Source organism: Paralichthys olivaceus, chromosome 14 (assembly GCF_024713975.1).
Source record: "Paralichthys olivaceus isolate ysfri-2021 chromosome 14, ASM2471397v2, whole genome shotgun sequence".
Lineage (NCBI taxonomy): Eukaryota > Metazoa > Chordata > Actinopteri > Pleuronectiformes > Paralichthyidae > Paralichthys > Paralichthys olivaceus.
The window spans coordinates 2,462,776-2,482,500 of NC_091106.1; the positions used below are offsets into that span (position 1 = coordinate 2,462,776).

At 40.0% G+C, this 19,725-nt stretch overlaps 1 protein-coding gene across 1 annotated transcript in view; it reads right to left on the reverse strand.

Annotated features, from left to right (window-relative positions):
- The window catches only part of ttc27 (tetratricopeptide repeat domain 27), a 65,879-nt gene that overhangs the window by 37,312 nt on the left and 8,842 nt on the right, over positions 1-19,725 (reverse strand). Inside the window, exons 3-9 of the mRNA XM_020097564.2 lie at positions 18,910-19,033; positions 18,139-18,279; positions 15,018-15,120; positions 9,765-9,923; positions 9,532-9,662; positions 5,642-5,754; positions 2,196-2,262 (exon numbers count right to left, since the gene is read on the reverse strand). Coding sequence (XP_019953123.2) covers positions 2,196-2,262; positions 5,642-5,754; positions 9,532-9,662; positions 9,765-9,923; positions 15,018-15,120; positions 18,139-18,279; positions 18,910-19,033 — 838 coding nt within the window. The remainder of the gene's footprint in view (positions 1-2,195; positions 2,263-5,641; positions 5,755-9,531; positions 9,663-9,764; positions 9,924-15,017; positions 15,121-18,138; positions 18,280-18,909; positions 19,034-19,725) is intronic.

Below are 19,725 nucleotides of genomic sequence, written 5' to 3' on the forward strand. Positions count from 1 at the left end.
AGTGCAGTCAAAGTGATGGTTCCGGATCTTTCTCTGTGCGAAAAGAAACTAAACAAACTTTAGAAGCTCATCAACGTCCTCACACCACAGTAAAAAAATGTAAATGGTCTGTATTTATAAAAATGCTTGTCTAGTCTTGATGACCACTGAAAGCTCTTTACAGTAGTTTTTCCATCCACCCTCCTCCCTCCCCCGCTGACCTGCGCTCACCTGTGCAGTGCTTGGGGTTTGCTTTGTGTTTGGTTTGCTCACGGGTTTATGAGACTCGATAATAGACTGAGGTGAAACAGATACTTAAAGTCTTCTCAGACAGTGACATCAATATTTCATAATAACGAGGGAAACTAATTGAATTCAAATGTTAAATCTCTGTTGGAGGTCTGTAAAAACGTCTGTTATTGCCTTGTGAGACCAAAGTTTTTCTAAAACTATGGAAAATATTTGTCTATATAAGGGGCTTAATGGGGTCATTAACAAGAAATCGATCAGTGATGAGAGATATGCAAAGATAAGATGATGCAAAAATACAAAATTGTGTGCTTTCTAAATCAGACAAGAAATGCCAAGTCTTAATAAAACAAAAGCTCCCTGAGGCCAAGCTGAAATCTGGTTCAGTCACCAGCCAGGACCACATGTCACTCTGATCAAAACCCTGTTGTGATATCCTGACTACTCTGAGACCCCTCGCAGAAGAAGAGCAGCATGCAATAAAAACAGAGACAGCCTGAATGGTGGGGAGAGGAGAGGTCAAGTCGTCAAGCACCATCTCCAGGATATGAGCAGTTACAGTAATGGTTTCTGTGCATCAACTGTTTTATGGTCAGTTACTTCGTTCTTTTTATAGTAAATGTAATATTCCTGCCATTATAGTTCTGAATACACACTGACTCCAGATGTCTGAATCGACAAGCAAGTAAAGTTATGGAGTTGGGACAGCTGAAAAATAATAGCAAGCTTGGATGAGATCTACAGTTTGAGAGTAATGCTTGTAACTAGGCACAACGAATACCAGCACCAAACTACTGCATGTGCCAAGAAACCAAATAGATAATGATTTTGGCTTGAAATCTTTGACCTGCTGATGATATAAAATGAAAATTCATGTAATCATTAGAGTAATAAGGATACATCCTCCAGCTTAAAGATCTGAATCACTGGTAGACATAACCTGCACACATAAAGGCGATCTGAAAACATCCTATGGATCTAAAATGGTTAATTTAATTTCTTTTGTTGTGCTGTTGTCTAAGAAACAACGATTACAAGTACATGTCAACTCTGCAATGGTTTTCACTGCAGACGCACATTTAATCTAAATTTAATTACATATTTTGTTACCACAGCATAATTTTCTTGTCATGTCAAGAATTCCATTACAATCCTTATCCTCCTAAGATTATAAAAACCCAAACCAGTCTAACTTGAAGTTTTTCTATAAAGTTCCAGATCCCTCCCCTGTTGCAACAAACAGAAACCTTTCAGCTACAAGTCTGTTTTATGTTTGACTCCAACGTGCAGCCATGCGGATCACACAAATCTATTCCCTGTTTGAGGGAAACATCAATGTTTCCTCCAGTTTCATAAGAAAATTGATCACATTCACGTACCTCAGCTCACATACAGATGGGCCAAAGCTGAGTTGTTTGAATAAGATCCTACTGCCTAGCCAGTGTTAGGTCTAAGGTCATAATGCTAACCTGGTAACAATAACAATACTGATCTGCTAATGTTGAACAGGTGTAAAGTGTAGCATACAAACTGCCTTAAGAATGCAAACATTATTATTTTGCACAGACAAAGTACAGCTCAGGCTAATGGGAATGTTGAAACTCAACCCCAAAGGCATTACAATTCACTATGAGAAGAACGTGTTGGAAATTCCATGCCAATATCTAAAATAGCCTAGATATCTGATGCCATACAGTCCGATAGCACCACTGCTTCTCCTAAAATCATCAGCACCTCTCTGACACAGTTTTGTGAGTATTATCATTTTTATGAAGGTAGAATTTCTCTCATGGATGTTTCATTAGGCTCAATTAGTTTTAAAAACTGTGCCTAATAATCTGGAAGCTGAGTGCATCTGACTACTGGGTTAAATGCAGAAAAACTAAACTGCAAATGCATTGAAATCTGTTGGTCTGATCACATATTTAATGCAACAAAACACAACCTGGGCATCTGACAAGACTCACAGTTGTGAAGGATAGAAGTTCCTCTTCAGTCAGTCTGTGGACAGGGTTATTCTTCTGGAAGTCGGTGCTGCAAGACCACACAGGAAATACATTGTGAAAAACAGACCCCTAGAGAAAACACGACAACACTCATTTCTTTAGACTAGTGAGTCACACAAACAACTACACATTGTGTTTTTGTAATCAATGAATACATCGAGGAATATAAGCAAAATGTTACTGATACGTACACACTGCACTAAATTTCATGGCAACCAGTCAACATTCCTTTATAATCTATTTGGATATTTTAGTTTTGAATAGAGAGCTGGGACAAATAACTGACGACCTTTAGAATTGTAAATTGAGAATCAAGATCAAATATAATAAGCTTTGGTGGAAGTATCATGTGAGGACTTGAGAGTAGGTGCTGCCAGAAAGGGAGGCTTTGGATTATGGAGGCTGACTTCTTTCCAGACTTTAGGATTTGGATTTGATGGAGATTAGATAATAGTTAGAAACATGACTTTACTTTTACTTGCTTTATTAAACACTGTTAAAGATTCTAGCAGGTTAATATAATATAAGAAAGTTGGCTTAGTCCATTAATATATCTTACCCCTTTGCATTTAAACTACCATCCAGTCAATTCATTAGCATGGAACTGAAGCTAAAGGGACCTTCAGCTGAGGATGGACGGCTTTCTTACAGAGGCCAGTGTGGAGTGTTTCTACAGATATGACAGATCTGAACAATGTGTCTGGGATAAAAGGATACTTTCTGACTTCCTATCTCTGTGAAAGTGTGTGAAACTGAGTTTATCATTCCACTGCTGAGTTTCTATTGGAACATCATGTTTATTCATGGTAGGCACTGTCACTCTGAGAGACAATACTTCCATATGTTGAACCTGGTCTAGACAAATAACTTGAAAACGTGCACTTTTGCTAAGCTGGGAACTTGGTTGAGGGTATGTGACTGAAACTTATTAAATCCCTGCAATACTCCCCGGTCCAGGGATGGGATGGGATGAGAGAGGAGGGCAGGGATGGATATTAATTCAATAGGTTGCGGAAAAAGTTTAAAAGCTAGCTGGTGTTTATCATAAACATCAATATAACACAACAGCCCTTGGAGTATCATGGGCTTTATTGTCTTTTTCAACTACACTTCAGCTTATGGTTACCTGCCAATGAGATGAACTGATCAATTTGACAACTAAATCTTAACTCAGGTTCTAAACACCAACTTTCACCAATCTTAGTCAACACTTTTAGGACTTTTAATTTCATATCATTTGCTTAGAAATACCTTGTAAGCTTGAGTTCAAGGTGCCATCACTAACTGAGCTTTCAGTCGTATCACATGGTCTTTATTGGGGCTGCACAATATATATTTACAGTCATTAATGCAATTTTATGTAAAAAATATAAATTAGTAACAGTGTGAGCTTTAAAAAATATCCTACCTAAAGGGTAAACTTAAGAGAGCATATCCACAGAGAAAGAAAAGACAATGCACACAAGGTCATCCTCAGAGTTATAAAACTCCATAGAAATCTTAATTTTTGTTCCTCCTGACCAGGGACTCTTCAACTTTTTAAGCCCTAAGCTAAATTTGAATAAAAGGTAATGACATCCTGGGATGTGTTGTCATTAATGCAAGAAGCACTGACAATAAAGAGGCAATAAAATACTTCACGCTGTGGTCTGACCACTTAGACTTTAGATAGACACTAAAACTTTAACTACCACTAAGCAAGTTCCTGATTACACTGACACCCTGTCCACATCGTACACATTACAGTCACATTTGTAAATGGTCTGTATGTACAAAGAGCTTTTCTACTCTTGATGACCACTCAAAGCACTTTACTTATGCCATTCATACATACAGTGCATCTATGGGTGGTAAATTTTGGCTGCCATACAGGGTTCAGCATCTTGCCCATGGACACTTCGGCATTCAGATGGGAAAACTGGGATCAAAACGCAGACCTCCTGGTTGGAGGACGACTGCTGTTAACTTCATCTTCCCCTTTGCTCTGACACCAGAAATCCATTATTATTATATGAAAGCATGCGTCTCCTGTTTTCCCCACACTTCCTTCTAAAGTGTGCTGTGTCTCCATTGTGTACCAACTAGATATTGATTCATACGAAGGCAGGTCACCGTAGGAGAAAAACTATATTCCCTCAAGTCTTCGCACATGGATCTGGTAATGACTCCAGTGAACTTATCTAAATTCTACATAGCTCTGGAGTGTTCGCTCTATGGAAGACTTAAGAGGTACAAGATATTAATTTCTGATGTGGTCTTGGAGCAACATGCAGGTGTGCTGAACTACCATTCATGTAGACAGACCTGCTACTCATCAATCATCCCCTAGCAATCTCCCTCCCTGCTCCAATGACCTTCACTTGACTGCTTGAGTTCCAGCAGCAGCATGACAATTAATCACCGACTCGCTGTGAAGCTAACTGGTATTGGGTTGAGTGTCTTATATTCAACCTTTTCTAGATGAAACCACCACAACAAGAAAGATTTAGAGTAGGTATATATATATTTATATATATATTCACATACATACACATTCCAGAGTGCGATTTTTGCACAGATATAGATGTCATAACATAGGTTTATTATTGTATTTAGTACAACTTTTCCATATATGTCGTAAAATTCCCCAACATGTGGAAACCGACTTTGATGAGAAATACAAGTGCACTTCCCCTTTTACTCAGTTCTGTATTGACCTCCTGGCACCAATACGACCTATGACTCAAAGGTTTAATAAAGTGTTTGTCTGGAGGTGAGGCTGCCAGACAGCTGGTTTTCTGTTGAGACCAGTTACAATAAGAAAGAAGAAAAAAAATCACAAGAGGGAAATTAAATCTGAAAAACTGTGTAACAAGCTTTTCAATTCTATCTAAATAATGTGATAAGACCATCAAAGTGACACAGCAGACTCCCAAATAGGACATATTTATGCTTTGGCATATTAAACCAAATTAAATAGATCTGTAGGATGGTGTGAATAATTTCAATCTTTAGGCTTTGAAGGCAATTTCTCCTGACATGTGTAAGATAAACTAATGATCCACAGTTTCTGAAAAACCCTCCAACATCTTTAAGTCCAGGTGACTGGTAGATTAGTATGATATACACTTTTTAAAGCAACTTAACTTAGTCAGTATTTATATTACGCTTTTCTGGTCTTGATGACTGTGCAGTTTTGCCATGCACATACTTACATTTACATACACATTCATACAGTTAATCTATGTGGAGCACTTTCTTTATCATTCATCAATCATACACTGCCAGCATAGTACAGTATCTTGCCCAAGGACACTTCAGCAGACGGAATGGGGGAATTGCCAAACCCAAACTGTGCAAAATACTCTCTTACTGAAAAGCTCCAGACTCCAGAAACAGTTCTGAGCTCTCAGGTATAGTGGACTTACCAGATGCCCAGGATGACGGCCTGCTCTTCTGCGCTGAGGTCAGGCACCTGATACTGATCTGGCTCCTCTAAATTGATCTGGTCCAGCACGGTGTCGTCACCCAGCAGGGTGTCCTGTCAGCAGAGAATCACATGTAGAGTCAGACGTCTACACACATGCTCGCTCAAACATTATTTCATCTAATATTCACTGATAAGCTGTGATTGTTTCACATTTACAGCCAAACAGCAGCTTTAAAAAGACGCAAGATCAAGTAATAAAACTAAGAAGTTGTTAAAATTTACTTGAACAAATACATGGCTAGAGCAAATACAGGTAATTATTGCATTTGACAATACATGTCCATACTCTCCTGCTTCTGATTCCCAGGAAGTTAAGCACTATATACAAGAAAAAATACATGTGCACAGAACAGTCATCTGTGACAGACCTTCATTTGAAGTTCAGTGAGCTACTGTGCTGCAGTGACTGCCATCATCTTAGGATTCTACGCAGTGATCAGCCCTGTCACTGGTATCTTTCAGATACTTTAGTCCAGATGTCTAAATCATTTCTCTCTGTTGTAGCTCAAGAGAAAAATATTCAAGGAATCGTGTTTCAGAATATATTCATGATTATTTCTATTTATTTCTCACCAATTGCCTTCTTTTGACCAAGCTCTCGAGGTTCAGCTAAGTCTGTGTTACAGTATTCTTCAGTTGCACCCTATGGTCTAAAGGACACTGTCTAATCACTTCTAGAGTTCGAGTTCTACCCAAACTTTTCGTCTTTTCTCCATATCCATGATTCTGTCCAGAACTCTGGTTTTGAGCCAAAGTTCAATTTGTATCAAATATTTTGGGGGGGTCCAAGGGGGAAAGATGCTGGAAACCTATTGTTTTTGCTCTTGTTATTTTTCTTCTACAAAGGTTCACACAGCAAAAGCCATGCAAGAAATATTGGTACAGCCACTGCTAAGGCACCAAAAATAAATCTTATTGACCTCACAGCGAGGCTGTAATGATAAGATTTTACATTTACTCAATCTCTATCTTGGCCTAAAGGAAAAACTGGAATAATTTTAATACACCTGCATCTTCGCCCTTAAGTTTTTATGCTCAAAAATGCCCATTTTTCCAGCCTAATTCAAATAACCCTAATGCAAAGCAAAACAAACAAACGATCAATCTTTTGACATAACTGACAAATTGTTATCAAAACTAATTTTGATATATCTTACAGTTGGAAGACAATATTATAGGTTTTGCTTAAATATACAGCATAGGTTTATGTTTCAGAGACTTGAGTCATTACCTTTATAAATATAAATGCATATTTGGATTTTATGTCTGTCCCCTTTTTTATGATGAATAACTTGGCTTGATCACATTTAGTATTTGTGTGACATTTTAAAGCATAATTTATGGCCAATTAAACACTTTTGTGGTCGATTCACAAAACAAATGACCAAAATGTTCTTCTTCTGCATTTTTGGGTGCACTCTAAAAACTGAGGTCTGCACTTAACCATGGATTCCAAAGTATGTAGTGTGTTACCTCTCCTGATTGCCTGATATGATGAGGTTACAAAAGGTCAGATGAAAAGATTATGAGGATATATAATTAAAGGGACAGCACAACTTTCATACCTGTGCACCTGCCACTTAGAACGGAGAGATATGTTCACTTTTAGACTCAGGTTTAAGCAAAATGAAGCACGATGACAATGAGAGAAGCACTAACTGGCTTTAGTGTCTCATATTTCCCATACACAGACACTTAGTGGGGGGAGAGGGGCTCAGTGTCTTGCACCAATCACGACATGAAGACAGGAGGAGCCAGGGATCAAAATGATTGCCAAAATGTGAGGCTTCAACTGTCGGCATTCAGAGTTTTTGGACTGAACAATGTATGGCACTCAGTCAACGACAGTCAAGTGCATTCCTCTGGTTGAATCTTGGCAAAAGTATCGATGCAAAGAGACCAAACTCAATCCAAATCCTAGTTTGTGACAATGTGGTTTGGCACCAGCAATAAGAACTTTGGATCATACTTGTTTTCATTAAAATAACACAAGAATTCCAAGTTTAGTAAGACCCACAGCGACAGAAATGGCCCGATTTCCCTGCTGGCCGTGGTTTTGATTGGCCACTGATGAAGAGTTCCCTTTTCGTCTCTCTGCTTTCCTTCTATCCATTCTAGATAGGAGGCCAGTGAGCTCTGGTTAATGGCAGCCTTGATTGAGACCATTTACTCCCCCCTCCTCCAGTAATGAGGGCATTAGTGGTCTGAGCACAGTACAAAGAACTGGAGCTGGGCCACTGCCACAAGATTGAGAGCTGCATGGAAACACTTTTTTAACCTTCATTACACACTGTCAGCCTGGATGCTGCCCAGTAAATCTATAGTCTTACATGCCGGCCACTGAGCTGTTTCACTGGAGCAGATGGGGTTAAGAGCCTTGCCCAGGGGCATCACAGTGGTGGTGGTGAGGGAGGGGCGAGTGCTGTTGTTTTCTCCAGCCAGAGTTAATGATGCTGGTCAGACTGAACCGATGGTCACCAGCTCACTTCTCCAACCTTTGGGCCAATTTCAGATAATATCTAAAAAAGTTAGTGTCATTCCTGATTCCATTAGCTTTAGCTGAAAGTCTATGAGTCACATGGTCCTCTGTTATTATGAAGGTAAAGTTTTGTCTTAGTTCTGAATTATTTCCTTAGTATTCTATCCATAACACTATTTTATAAAGTTCATGTTATCATGATTAATTAATCATGGTGATATATCACGCATGTGATCTGTCCTCCAGTCAATCTCCAGGGAGATCCACAAAGTTCCTGTTTAGATCAATCCCCTCCTCACTCCCTGAAACAATGGATCTTTCAGATCCTGCCCTCAATTTCCATTTCTAAAAGTGAAAATGTCAAGCTTGAAGTTCTTTAATGAAGTTTTTGTGTAGCCATCAGCTTCATTATCAGCTCCTCAGTCAGTTGAGTAGAGAAGCCCATTGTTGAGGAGTGTTACTGCAAGGTTTGAAGAGTCAGGATTTCCAGGGGTAGCGGGTAAGGTAAGGTTTGGGTCCAGTATGATTTTGCAGGTTCAGATTGGCTCTTGTATATGAGCAGAGTGGTTATGGGTAATAAAAACATGTCTGCACATCACTAGTATATATTTAGCTGTATTAATTTGTGTATCCATAACATACATAAGTAAATATGTTTAGATTCATTATCTGGTAGGTTTTGAGCATGCAAATATTAAAATGTACACATTAGGTGCATGAGACTGAATGATATATTTCCATAGAAGCAAAAGGACATGGAACTTGTTTTAAGCAAAAGTCAGTATGACACACTTTGGCCTGGACATCCATTTGTCTAAACTTATTAGGACTGGAAAAGGTAAAGACTGAATCGAAGAATGGCTAACGATTATTTCCTTTAATTAATGCTTACTTCACCACAATCATGGATCTCTGGCAATATTCCATTTGTAGTTGTAAAACAAGAGGAAAGTGGAGATAAAGTTAAGTGTCATCATTGGGATTCCATTAAGAGGAGCATCAGGCTTCAGACTGTTTGAAAGGTCCAGAGGCAGACATCTCCCTCTGCTGTTAATGCTGAGTATGAAAAAGGATTTGCCCCAGTTGAACACTCAACTGCAGAGACGGCTGAGATGACCCCAACTGAATGTGGGCAAGATCATATTTTCTCACCAAGTCCGTTAATCAAGCATCTTCATAATCAGAGATCTGAGTTGAGAATAAATAGTTTGCATCAATGTCCACATTTTGATCATTAGTTGTCATGGCCTTATAGAATGGTTTGTCGTTGATGATTAATCATTTTTGAATAAAAAATAACAAATGGTTCAACGACATCAAGTGGGAAAGAAGCCAACAGAAGCTCCTACCTTAGGCAGGTAGTCCTGAGATGTGGGAGCAGGACTGGCCTCACCATCAATCTGTCCGGGCTTTGTGTTGACCTCAAGGATGAGCTGAGCTAAGTAGCTCTGCTGGAAGCGGGTCCGTTTACCAAGGGCACCTTGGTAGAGCAGGTGCAACCAGTTGTTACCTTAGATTCAGTTATCACTAAGGCTTGATCAATATGTGTCTCCAGGAGCAGGTGCTGCTGTGCTTTACATACCTGTCAGGTTGATATCCAGCCCTGAGAGCTCCTGTGCCTTGTTGATGTGCTCCTTGGCTGGCTGATACTCGTAGTAGGTCAGATTCAAGTAGACACACTCCAGATGGAACTGGATAGCCAGGTTTCTATGTTCCGACAACACAGACTGGTGTTTCAGCACTGTGAAAGAGAAGAATAACAATCCAGTCTCCAAAAGTCCTTTTTTACTGATATGATATGAAAAAAGGGCAACATGAGCAGATGGACAACAAGCTTGATGACCTGGTTAAGCAGGCTACATTTTTGTGCTAATTAGTATGAAGCAGCCACTGTCATATAGTATAATTGTGAAATAGATTTTATTTAAATAGATATAATTGTTATTCCTATCATATCAGAGAGAAAGTTTTGCAAACAACAACCTAAGGTGTCTGGAAGGTAGCAGAACAACATTTCAGGGTCTGTATTTATCAAAGCTCCTGCATAAATAGAATCAAACACAATAATCAAGCAATATATTCATACAGTACATTTCTGAGCAGAACACGGGCACTGATAGCGTGGATTCAGAAAAGGGAACAGCCATCCAAGTATTTCATTAAGGAACATCAATGCAAACCAAGATGGCTCAAACAAAGAGCTGAGGCCTTGAGGTAACACATTAAAAAGGCAAAGAGAGCAGAGGTGATAGCAAAGGAGGACAAAAGCTTTGTCTCCTTCTCTTTGCTCCTTTGCGTTCCTTCCATTTGATCCGATTATTAATTTGGCCTCAACAAGGGCCCTGTCACAGAGACAGAGATTATCCTCAGTGAGACCGGCAGGAGCAAAGCAGTGAGGAGGTGTATAATTCATGATCAGAAAGCTTACACATTCATCCTCTTTCAACATTAATGAAGCGACACTGAAGCTGACGGTGCCCAGAGTGAAAACAGTAAGAGAGAAAGAGAGAGATTTACATGCAACCCATCTGTGTCACCTTTACCACCAACGATTTCACACTGCAGGAAAATGACTTTCTGGTGGCTTTGTGAGCTGTTAGGTAGGAGACCCTTCATTATGCCACCTGTACTTGTTTACACTGAACCAAACAAAGCCAGCATGATGCCACCGCCACCCTACTGTGTGATTTTAGACAGCATGCCGGCGTTATGGAATCAGACGTGACGTGTACCACAACAGTGTCAGTGTCCTGTCCCTCTCTGCCAACTCTCCCTTGGACACAGATGTCGATTCGGATCAGACTGCCTCCTTGGTTGACTTAAAGGTGGAATAACAATGAACCCCCCACTTCCTTCATGTTTTTATATCTTATACAGGATGGCGAGTTGTAGTAAAACATTACAACCTTCAACAGGCTTCGTTAACAGTACTGAGAGCCACATATATAATTATATTTAATCATTGAGCCTCTTTGCATTAGTGGGGATCTTTCAGCTTCCAGGACATATCCACAAAGTTATTTTGAAATAAAAATAGCCCCTTACAAGTACAAAAACATCACATTAATTGATTTAAATTCTATGGAAAAAGTAAATAACATGAAACATGACATAAACTCAATGTGGGCGGCCATTTGCCTTGACCAGCTGGGGTGAGCAGGGAAAAATGGGGAAGACAGGAGAGATGGGTAGAAAAGAGGGTTGAGAGGAAATAGAGATAGGGGGTGGGGGGAGAGAGGGAATGAGAAATATGCCTCTTAGTTCGAAATTAATTCTCAACTGAAACTAGTCCCAAGCAAAAGTACACACTAGTGTTTCTGCTGGGAACTAGAATGGTTGTTACAGGAAATAACTTATGTTCGAAATACAACTCAATAACTGTGAAACGTTTATTCAAGTAGGAACAGACTTGAGCCAATGGACCTGCACAGGAAGAGTAGTTAGCCTATGGACAAAAAAGTTGTTGGCTTGGGTCTGTTCATGAGAGTTTTTAACAAAAGGAAATACCATCCATATAGTAAAAGTGGCAGCTAGAAATATGTAGACTACAATGTGAAGCTTTGGGCCAAGCCTCCATCTGTGCAAAAGTGCACCTATCAAACCTATTCAAGATTTTCTCCCAATATGGAAAATGTAATGATCCCTTGAATGCTGCCAAAACAACTGTGGCAGCTCAAACAAAGAAACAACACATTTCCAGAGGTTTATTCCGACTACGAAAATACCAAAAAACCCAGCTACATTCATGGCATCACCTCCTCAGAGCTGTGTAGCATGGGAAGAACTGATCTGTATGCATTTCACGGCAGCCTCCTCGTAAACAATGGTTCGGCCAACTGCTCCTCTACGATATGGATCGGTCTATTTTGAAGCCAGAACATACTGCTCACCCGTTACACACTGTTAACCATCACACAACAGACTGCAACCCAATAAACACACCCACTGCCTCAAACAATAAACTCAGGCTCAAGAGAAAAAGCCAACAATCAGAAGAGACATCCTCTGAGAACAGCCCCGCTGCTTCATTCCAGCTATAAAAGAAGGAAACTAGCAGTTTTTCATTAAGGGGGATTAAATGCACATTCTGAGGCAAAAACCATCTCAACTAATTAATCAAAGACCATTATTCTAATTGAATTAATTAAAGAAAACAATAGTTTGTGGAGTAAAAGCATTTCTCCAATGTTTTGAAGCCCTATGAACAAGTTTCAATAAGAACCACAGGGAGGGCAAGTGCACATTTCTCAAAGTTCAGTTGTTCAGTATGAAACTATCGTTTACTTTGTGCTTCACACATGAACTAACAGTTGATATCAGTCCAAAGCCTCAATCCAGCCTTCAAAGCTTTAAGTTTCATTTCTTCTTATTAGTTGGTATTTTCCAAACGTCAGTCACCGTACAAATTCCTACGATTGAGTCATATCATCTACTCACAAAGCAATATGTGAAGAAAAGCTGGCAAACATAGGCTCATACTCCACCATACTACTTAGGTCATACTATTCTCTAAGAAACGTACCACATGTGTTACTGGAGCTGCAGTCATTGGTTGATTGTTAATAATTGACATTTTTTTTAATGTATAAACAAAAATCTAAATATCTACTGGTTCAAACTTCTCACATGTGATGCATGCTGCTTTTCTTGGACATATCTGATTGATAAGTATTTTGGATTCTGACACAACAAAGCAATTTCAAAACATCATCCTGTGCTTTGGAACATTAGAGCTGACACCTTTCATTGTTTTCTGATATTTGATGAACCAAGCTATAAATATGCAGAAATATCAATGGTTAAAAAAAATAAATCGTGTGAGTGACAACGATACAAAGTTCCTCCACAGTTCAGGCACACACTGACGTTTTATAAACTCATCACACCTATAGTTGTTGTTTTAAAAGACCGCTGCCCAAAGTGGAACACATGAACACAATTAGGAAAATGATCAGTCTCTTTTTCTTTGTCCCCATTTTAATGGATAACGACGAGTGTCACAGCCCAGGAGGGAGACAGAGAGCCGGCTGACCGACTGGATATTTTATGACTCCATTTCACAAAATCAACATGCATTCAGTTTATTGCTGCACTGTATCATCAGCTCCACTGGCATTTAAAATGAATGATGACAGATAGCAAGTAATAACAGGAAGTTGTCATCTTAACTTTGCAACTCTACTACTAACTGGGCAGCTCATCACACAGCCAGTTACTCTGCTGAGTGTCAGCCTGTCTCCCAACAATCCATGTCCTTCTTCTGTCTGTGGCCACATACACTGTGTTTTAATAAAGCAGTGTTCAAGATGCAGTTGTCCTCATTCACATCTTTTTCTGTTTTAGTTGTCAGATGCTGCTGTGTTTTGATAAAAAACTATAACTCCACATGTTACCACTGTTCTGGAAGCTTATCCATCATCCCCACCTGAAATCTCCTGCTCAGACCGGCAGGTTCTTGGTTACCTCCGATGCGTTTTAAAATTGCTCAAGCTGCTTTCAGACTCCAAAGGTACTCCATATATTCTCAAGAGGAGATGCATATGTGAACGCAAAAGTCAGAATGAGAGGCTATGCAGTTTCTGCTGACTATCTCCGCATGGCCTCCTGGTATGAAGTCTGTAGAAATCCAGGAGAATCAGATCTGTGAACACAGCAGGGGATCCCCCGCTGGATTCATCGCAAGTGAGTGGGGGGATTAATTACGCTGCTAACATGAGACAGATGCAAAGATGAAACATACAAAACGAAAACAGTTCCTCCAGGTGAAAAAGTGGTGTCATACACGTAGAGGACACGGATGAGGATGTCAAGAGAGTTTGAGGTGAGTGGAGCTGACACCATGAATAACGCAGGATGCTGTTGTTGTGAACTTGTCTGTGCAGAGAACCTCCCGCTGTGTTGTGCTCCAGACTTCACCTGCAGATCTTGTCTGAAAATGCCTTCAGTTGGCTGAGGAGGTCAGCTCTAGAGTCCTGGTTGTTTCTAGCAATTTATCACATATGGACTCTGACAAGGGTGTGGAAACATCTCAGAGATGATCATGATTTTTCTTGATTGTTCCTTTAATGATTAAACTTTCTAAAACTTTGTCACTATGGTAAATAGACTACAGATTAATATTTTTTTTAATTTAGCACAAGGCTGCAACATAACAAATACTTCCTGATTGCAGTGATTTGGAGTCTGTGCCTTTAAACTTATGGAAGTGTTGGTCAGTTTTACTTCCTAGAACATATTTCATGTATAACTGGAACCATACTCCTATATACCACCACAGAACCCTGCACAATTTTACCACCATTGTTACTATGATCGGCTGCTCATGACAGGCTCGTGTAGGTTATATATGACAATAGAGACATTTTAACCCATCAGGCTTGTTTTGATTCTCTCAGCAACAGAAGCACAGCTGTTAGAAACTCCAACCCAACTCTGTTTAAGCACAAACAAATGTGGTAAACAGCTTTGCCATTCAATATGATTGAACGTTATTGACAAACCAGGACTTAACTGATGCTTGGGAACACACCACTCTGGGGATGAACCATTTTGTTGTGTGCCAGTAAAGTGGCAGTGGGAGAGAATAACTGTCTGACCAGAGCTGGGTACAAAATGGCACACTGATGCATTATTTTACTACAGCAACAGCATTTAACCTGAAATGAAGCAGGCTACTGTTTATATGAGTGCACCACCTATGGTTTAATGCTCCAGTCTTGCCGTGAGACACAGAGCACACATTCTAATATAGGGTAAAGTCCCACACCATGAAAAAAAAAAAAAAACCCAAACAAAAGTCCCAAAATGTACAGACGTTCACATTATAGTGACCAACCTTTTTCCATGGTGCTCTGGGCCAATTCTAGGAGCTGTGGGGAACGAGCCTCCAGGATTTGCTGATGCAGGTTGATGTAGCGAAGGGTCCACCAGGGCAGCAGCTGCACACAGATATGAAAAACAACACCATAAGAGACAAAGAAATATCAGTGAGGATAAGCTAAAAGAATATTTGTATAGTTCTGGTCGACACTGACATTGCTGCAACAAAATCCAACAGTAAAAGAAGCATGAGCGGTCACAAAGATTTTATAGGTAATAAAGATGCCATGAAGTGTGCCGGCATGTCAAAATGTGGACCTGTAAACAGCTACTGTAGCAGGAACCAACACATGGGTGTGTGTCTCTGTATGTGAGCGGCTGCTCAAGTGTGTGTGTGACAATGTCCCCATTATAACTTCACAAAGGGTAAAATACAGTCATGAAACTTTACAGGTGCGTAGTTGAGACAAAGTTCTGAGTGCAAATACATGTATGGTCTGACCCACGAGTGCAGAGTACTGACTAAATAATATAATAATTACTGTTGAACTCTTGTAATATAGCAGTATCTAATGTTATGATAAAGTAATACTTTAATTAGCTGCCTTTAGACACGCAATGAACTCTAGATAAACTCAGGACATTCTCCAGAGCACACAAATGTCAGAGTGAGAGTCTCCAGACTTTTTGCTAAGTTTCTCCTGCCAGTCCCCCAGTGCAAACTCTGTATAATGTCCAAAGGAGGCGATGTGAGAAAACAGAAGGAGATTCCAGGGAGGATTCAATGTGAGCGAGTGCGTGTGTTCATGACGCTTCTAACATGAAACAGTTAAAAAATGAAACTAAAAAAATAGGAATACAAATATTTCAGGATGAAAATATAATATAGTGATAACATAGCAATGCTATTTTTATATTATATTATAACTCGTATAATATAGTTTGTTATTAAGATTATATAATAGTTATAATACAGCATAATAGAGTAATGATATATATATATATAATTTAGCAGTATTTAGAGTGTGCTTGCATCTCCATCTTATCGATGCAAACATGAACTTGTCCAGTACATTAGCTCAGTGAACGAGTCTCCAATCACTTAAAAGGGGAAAGAAAACGTGCACAGCGTATGTTGAGACATGTAGGCCTTTCTGCCCTGTCCTACTAACACACTGCATACCCACGACATGTGGCTACAGCTCAAGCAGACTGCCAGCGACCGTTAAAAAAAAAAACACATCAACGAGCCCCTCCAGCTCCCTGAGACAACGAGGAGCATCCCGTTGTTATTCTTTTTAAAAGTTTTTTATAAATGATTGTGTAAATGGCTGAATGTTGAACTGTACTGTAAACAGCTTTGAGTGGTCATCAGGACTAGAAAAGCTCTGCATAAACACAGATCATTGCTAAACTAAAAAAAAATTCATTTTTCAAAATGACATTTTTTTTTTTTTAAAGGGATGACTAAATGTGATTTCAGTTTGACTGGGAACGAGTTGGGTGCAGATAAAAGTGGGAATGTTCCAGAGAGAGCCTGTTCCAAATTAAGAATTGATTTTCTCTGCCACTGAGCCAAATAAAAGAGCCACAAATTGACAATTTAGGAAAGACATGAAAACCAGCAGCTTGTCATCGTCAACATTCCTAAAAACTGAAGCAGTTATTTTGAATTTCAATGTCATTTTAGTCTTAAAACACATGTGCAGGTCTAATAAATGAAATGCTGCTCTCAAGGTCCTTTAAGCGGAAATAAAATACTAAGAACAGTCAGATTGTTGCATGCTGACTTAAAGTGCTGACCACAAATAAAACACAGCCATCTCCTTTACTTTTTGCATCTCACCAAAGCACAAAGCGGCGGGGAAGACAAATGTGTGTCTTGCAGCCATGTACACCATAGAGTTACACCAAAGTGCCCTTAGCCCCTGTACCCTCCTGTTCTTATTCAGCACTGGGAGACTGGAAGTGAACCACGTGAAAAGATTATTTGTGTGTCAGGGAGGATAACTCGTGCCTCATTTCCAATGTAAGATGACCCTGCTTGCACGGTTACGTGGAGGTTTAATTGTCTGTCTCACTGCATCAATACCCTCCAACACACACATGCACTCTTAACTAAGCGTGCTCACACACGCATGTTTATTCACCATGGCAGCATACACGCATATCTCGCACATGTGTTCAAATCCCACCTGGAGGAACTGGTGGTGGGCTTGGTGGAAAACGCTAATGAATTCCCCCGTCCCTCATTAGCATTTAAAGAGCAAATTTATACTAAATCACTTTACAGCAGAACAAGGGGTCAATTCTATTGTTATACGTGTGTACATGTCCCAACAGGTGATGTCAGAGCAGCTGTTTGACAGCCGATGCTCTTAGGAACCTTCAATTACACTCTGCTCTGCCTTAAGTGACTTCGTGTAAAGTAGTGTTGAAGAGGCGATGACTCATGAAGGCTGAGGCCAGAGAGTGATGGTTAGTGCTTATGATTTCTTTTACTTATTTAGCTTTTTACTTATTAACATAAAGGTTCAGAGAAGGTGATTGTTTCAAAAGGGACAGTAAATGTGAAGGATGAACCAAGAAACTGAGCTTATTAAATAAGCAAAATGCCTTCCAGCAACCAGTGTGCTCCACTTAGTAAGACACGATAAAGCTCTATGGCTCCAGCTGCAGCATCAAATACTGTCCCAGTTCAGAGTGCACAGTCTTCAAGTTCCTGCTTTAACTACAACACTGCACATTTGTGGCCAGTTCATCAAAATGCTTCTTTACTTGAAAAGCTGCTGCACAGTTTTTAGAGATATAAACAAACCAAGACATGCAAGACTACATCCATGGTGCTGTTGGGATGAACGGGTTTGGATCATCGACTGCCTCGGATGTCTCTTCATTAGTTATGATTCCCTATGATTCCTCGAATGTCCTCTGACATTTAAGATCTTGTGTATATACTATAAAATGGTAAGTAGACCCAATACTATGCACTATAAAGCCTTGCTAACATCCACCAGCTAAGAGTCCTTCCGCTGGGCTGGCCTGGTGAGACGCCCCTGCACACTGTTAACAGTACTATCAAGATTACTTTCTGCACTTTTTGTATTAAAATTAGTGTTGCAGAAAAATGTTCTTACCTGGAGGCTTTCCATCTCGGAGGAGCATTTGGTGAGAATGATGCCGGCCAGCAGGAGGAGGAGGGGGTTAGCCACCAGGGTGTACACCGACTCACCATCCAGCAGCAGGCTGGAGTGGATAGCGTCTACCAAGGTTTTGGGCTGCAAGTGAAAAATATACAAATAAGACTAATGAATGTGGTCTGAGATTCGGGCCAGTTGGACAAACAAGCTTTCAGTTTGAATGAAGCATTTGGCAGGAAAGGATAATAATAATTTTCAACTTTCTCCAGTTCAAATTGATTTCATTCCAAATTGTGTCATGGACTACAGGTTTAATAGAAGCCTTTATAAAAATAAATCATGAAAAATGTAAGACACTGCAGTCTGGAGCATCTGAGACATTGTTCAAACTCAACAACAAGAAAGGGATGTGCCAGAACCTCCATCTACTATAAATACAGTTGAATTGAATTGTATTTGAATGATACAGGGGGTGTTCGAGGGGTAGAGCGGTCGTCTACCCAATGGTCGTCCTCCAACCAGAAGGTCGGAAGTTCGATCCCCAGTCTTGCCCATGGGCAAGATGCTGAGCCCCAGATTGCCCCATAAAACAAAATAAGTGCTGCTAATAAATGCACTGTCTGAATGTGTGTGTGAATGGGTGAATGGCAAAACTTTCGTGTAAAGCGCTTTGAGTGGTCAGCAAGACTAGAAAAGCTTCTTATATAAATACAATTTTACCATTTGCATGACACAAAAGCAGGAGAGACTAATGAGGGGGTTTCCTACCTGAGAGGAGAGCAGGGCCGGGGGCAGCAGGTCGGTGATATGGGTGGACATAGGAGGACCGGTCCAGTTACTTTGGGCAAACATGTGGAGGCAAGCAACAGCCAGGGCCATCACTGTCAGCTCCCTGCAGCAGGAGGGATAAGAAACACACTGGACTTAGCCAACAGAAACCAGGAGAGGAGAGATTAGGATATTTTCATGTTTTCAGAACTGACAAAAACAAACACTCAAACAAGTTTCTAGAAAGGCACTGTCTCTATTCTAGCCACAACTGGGCTTTTCTGTGAGGTTGAGAAAATGAAGCAGGGTTTAGAAAAGAGGAAAAGGTAGTGTGAGGAAAGAAAAGAAGGAGCAATAAGCACAGCATTCAACAACATTCATTGGCAGACAGACCTCGCCGCAGAGCAAGAGGGGAGGTTTTAAGCTTTCCTTATTAAAATTTAATAATTCATGACAGAAGCAATGGAGCCAGTGAAAAGACAAAGAGAACATTCGAGAATAACTCTGCGCCACGCTCAAAATACTCCAGCACACCTCAGCAGAGCAATCTGGAGAGTTTAATGAGTGGGCTCACCTCAGTAACTCAACCAATTATATGTTCATTTTACCTTCTTATTACTGGAATTGACAGAATTTAACTGAAATCACAAAAAGGTATTTTTGTAGCCATAAATAATGTCAGTGACTTTTATTCAGTTTGTAAAAGATGCAAAAGCTCACTTGCTGCTCTTTTACATCAATGATTCCTGGTCCAAGTGATTTCTTTGCCATTCTTGACAATAATTTGTTTTCCATTACACGTGGCATCTATTGCCC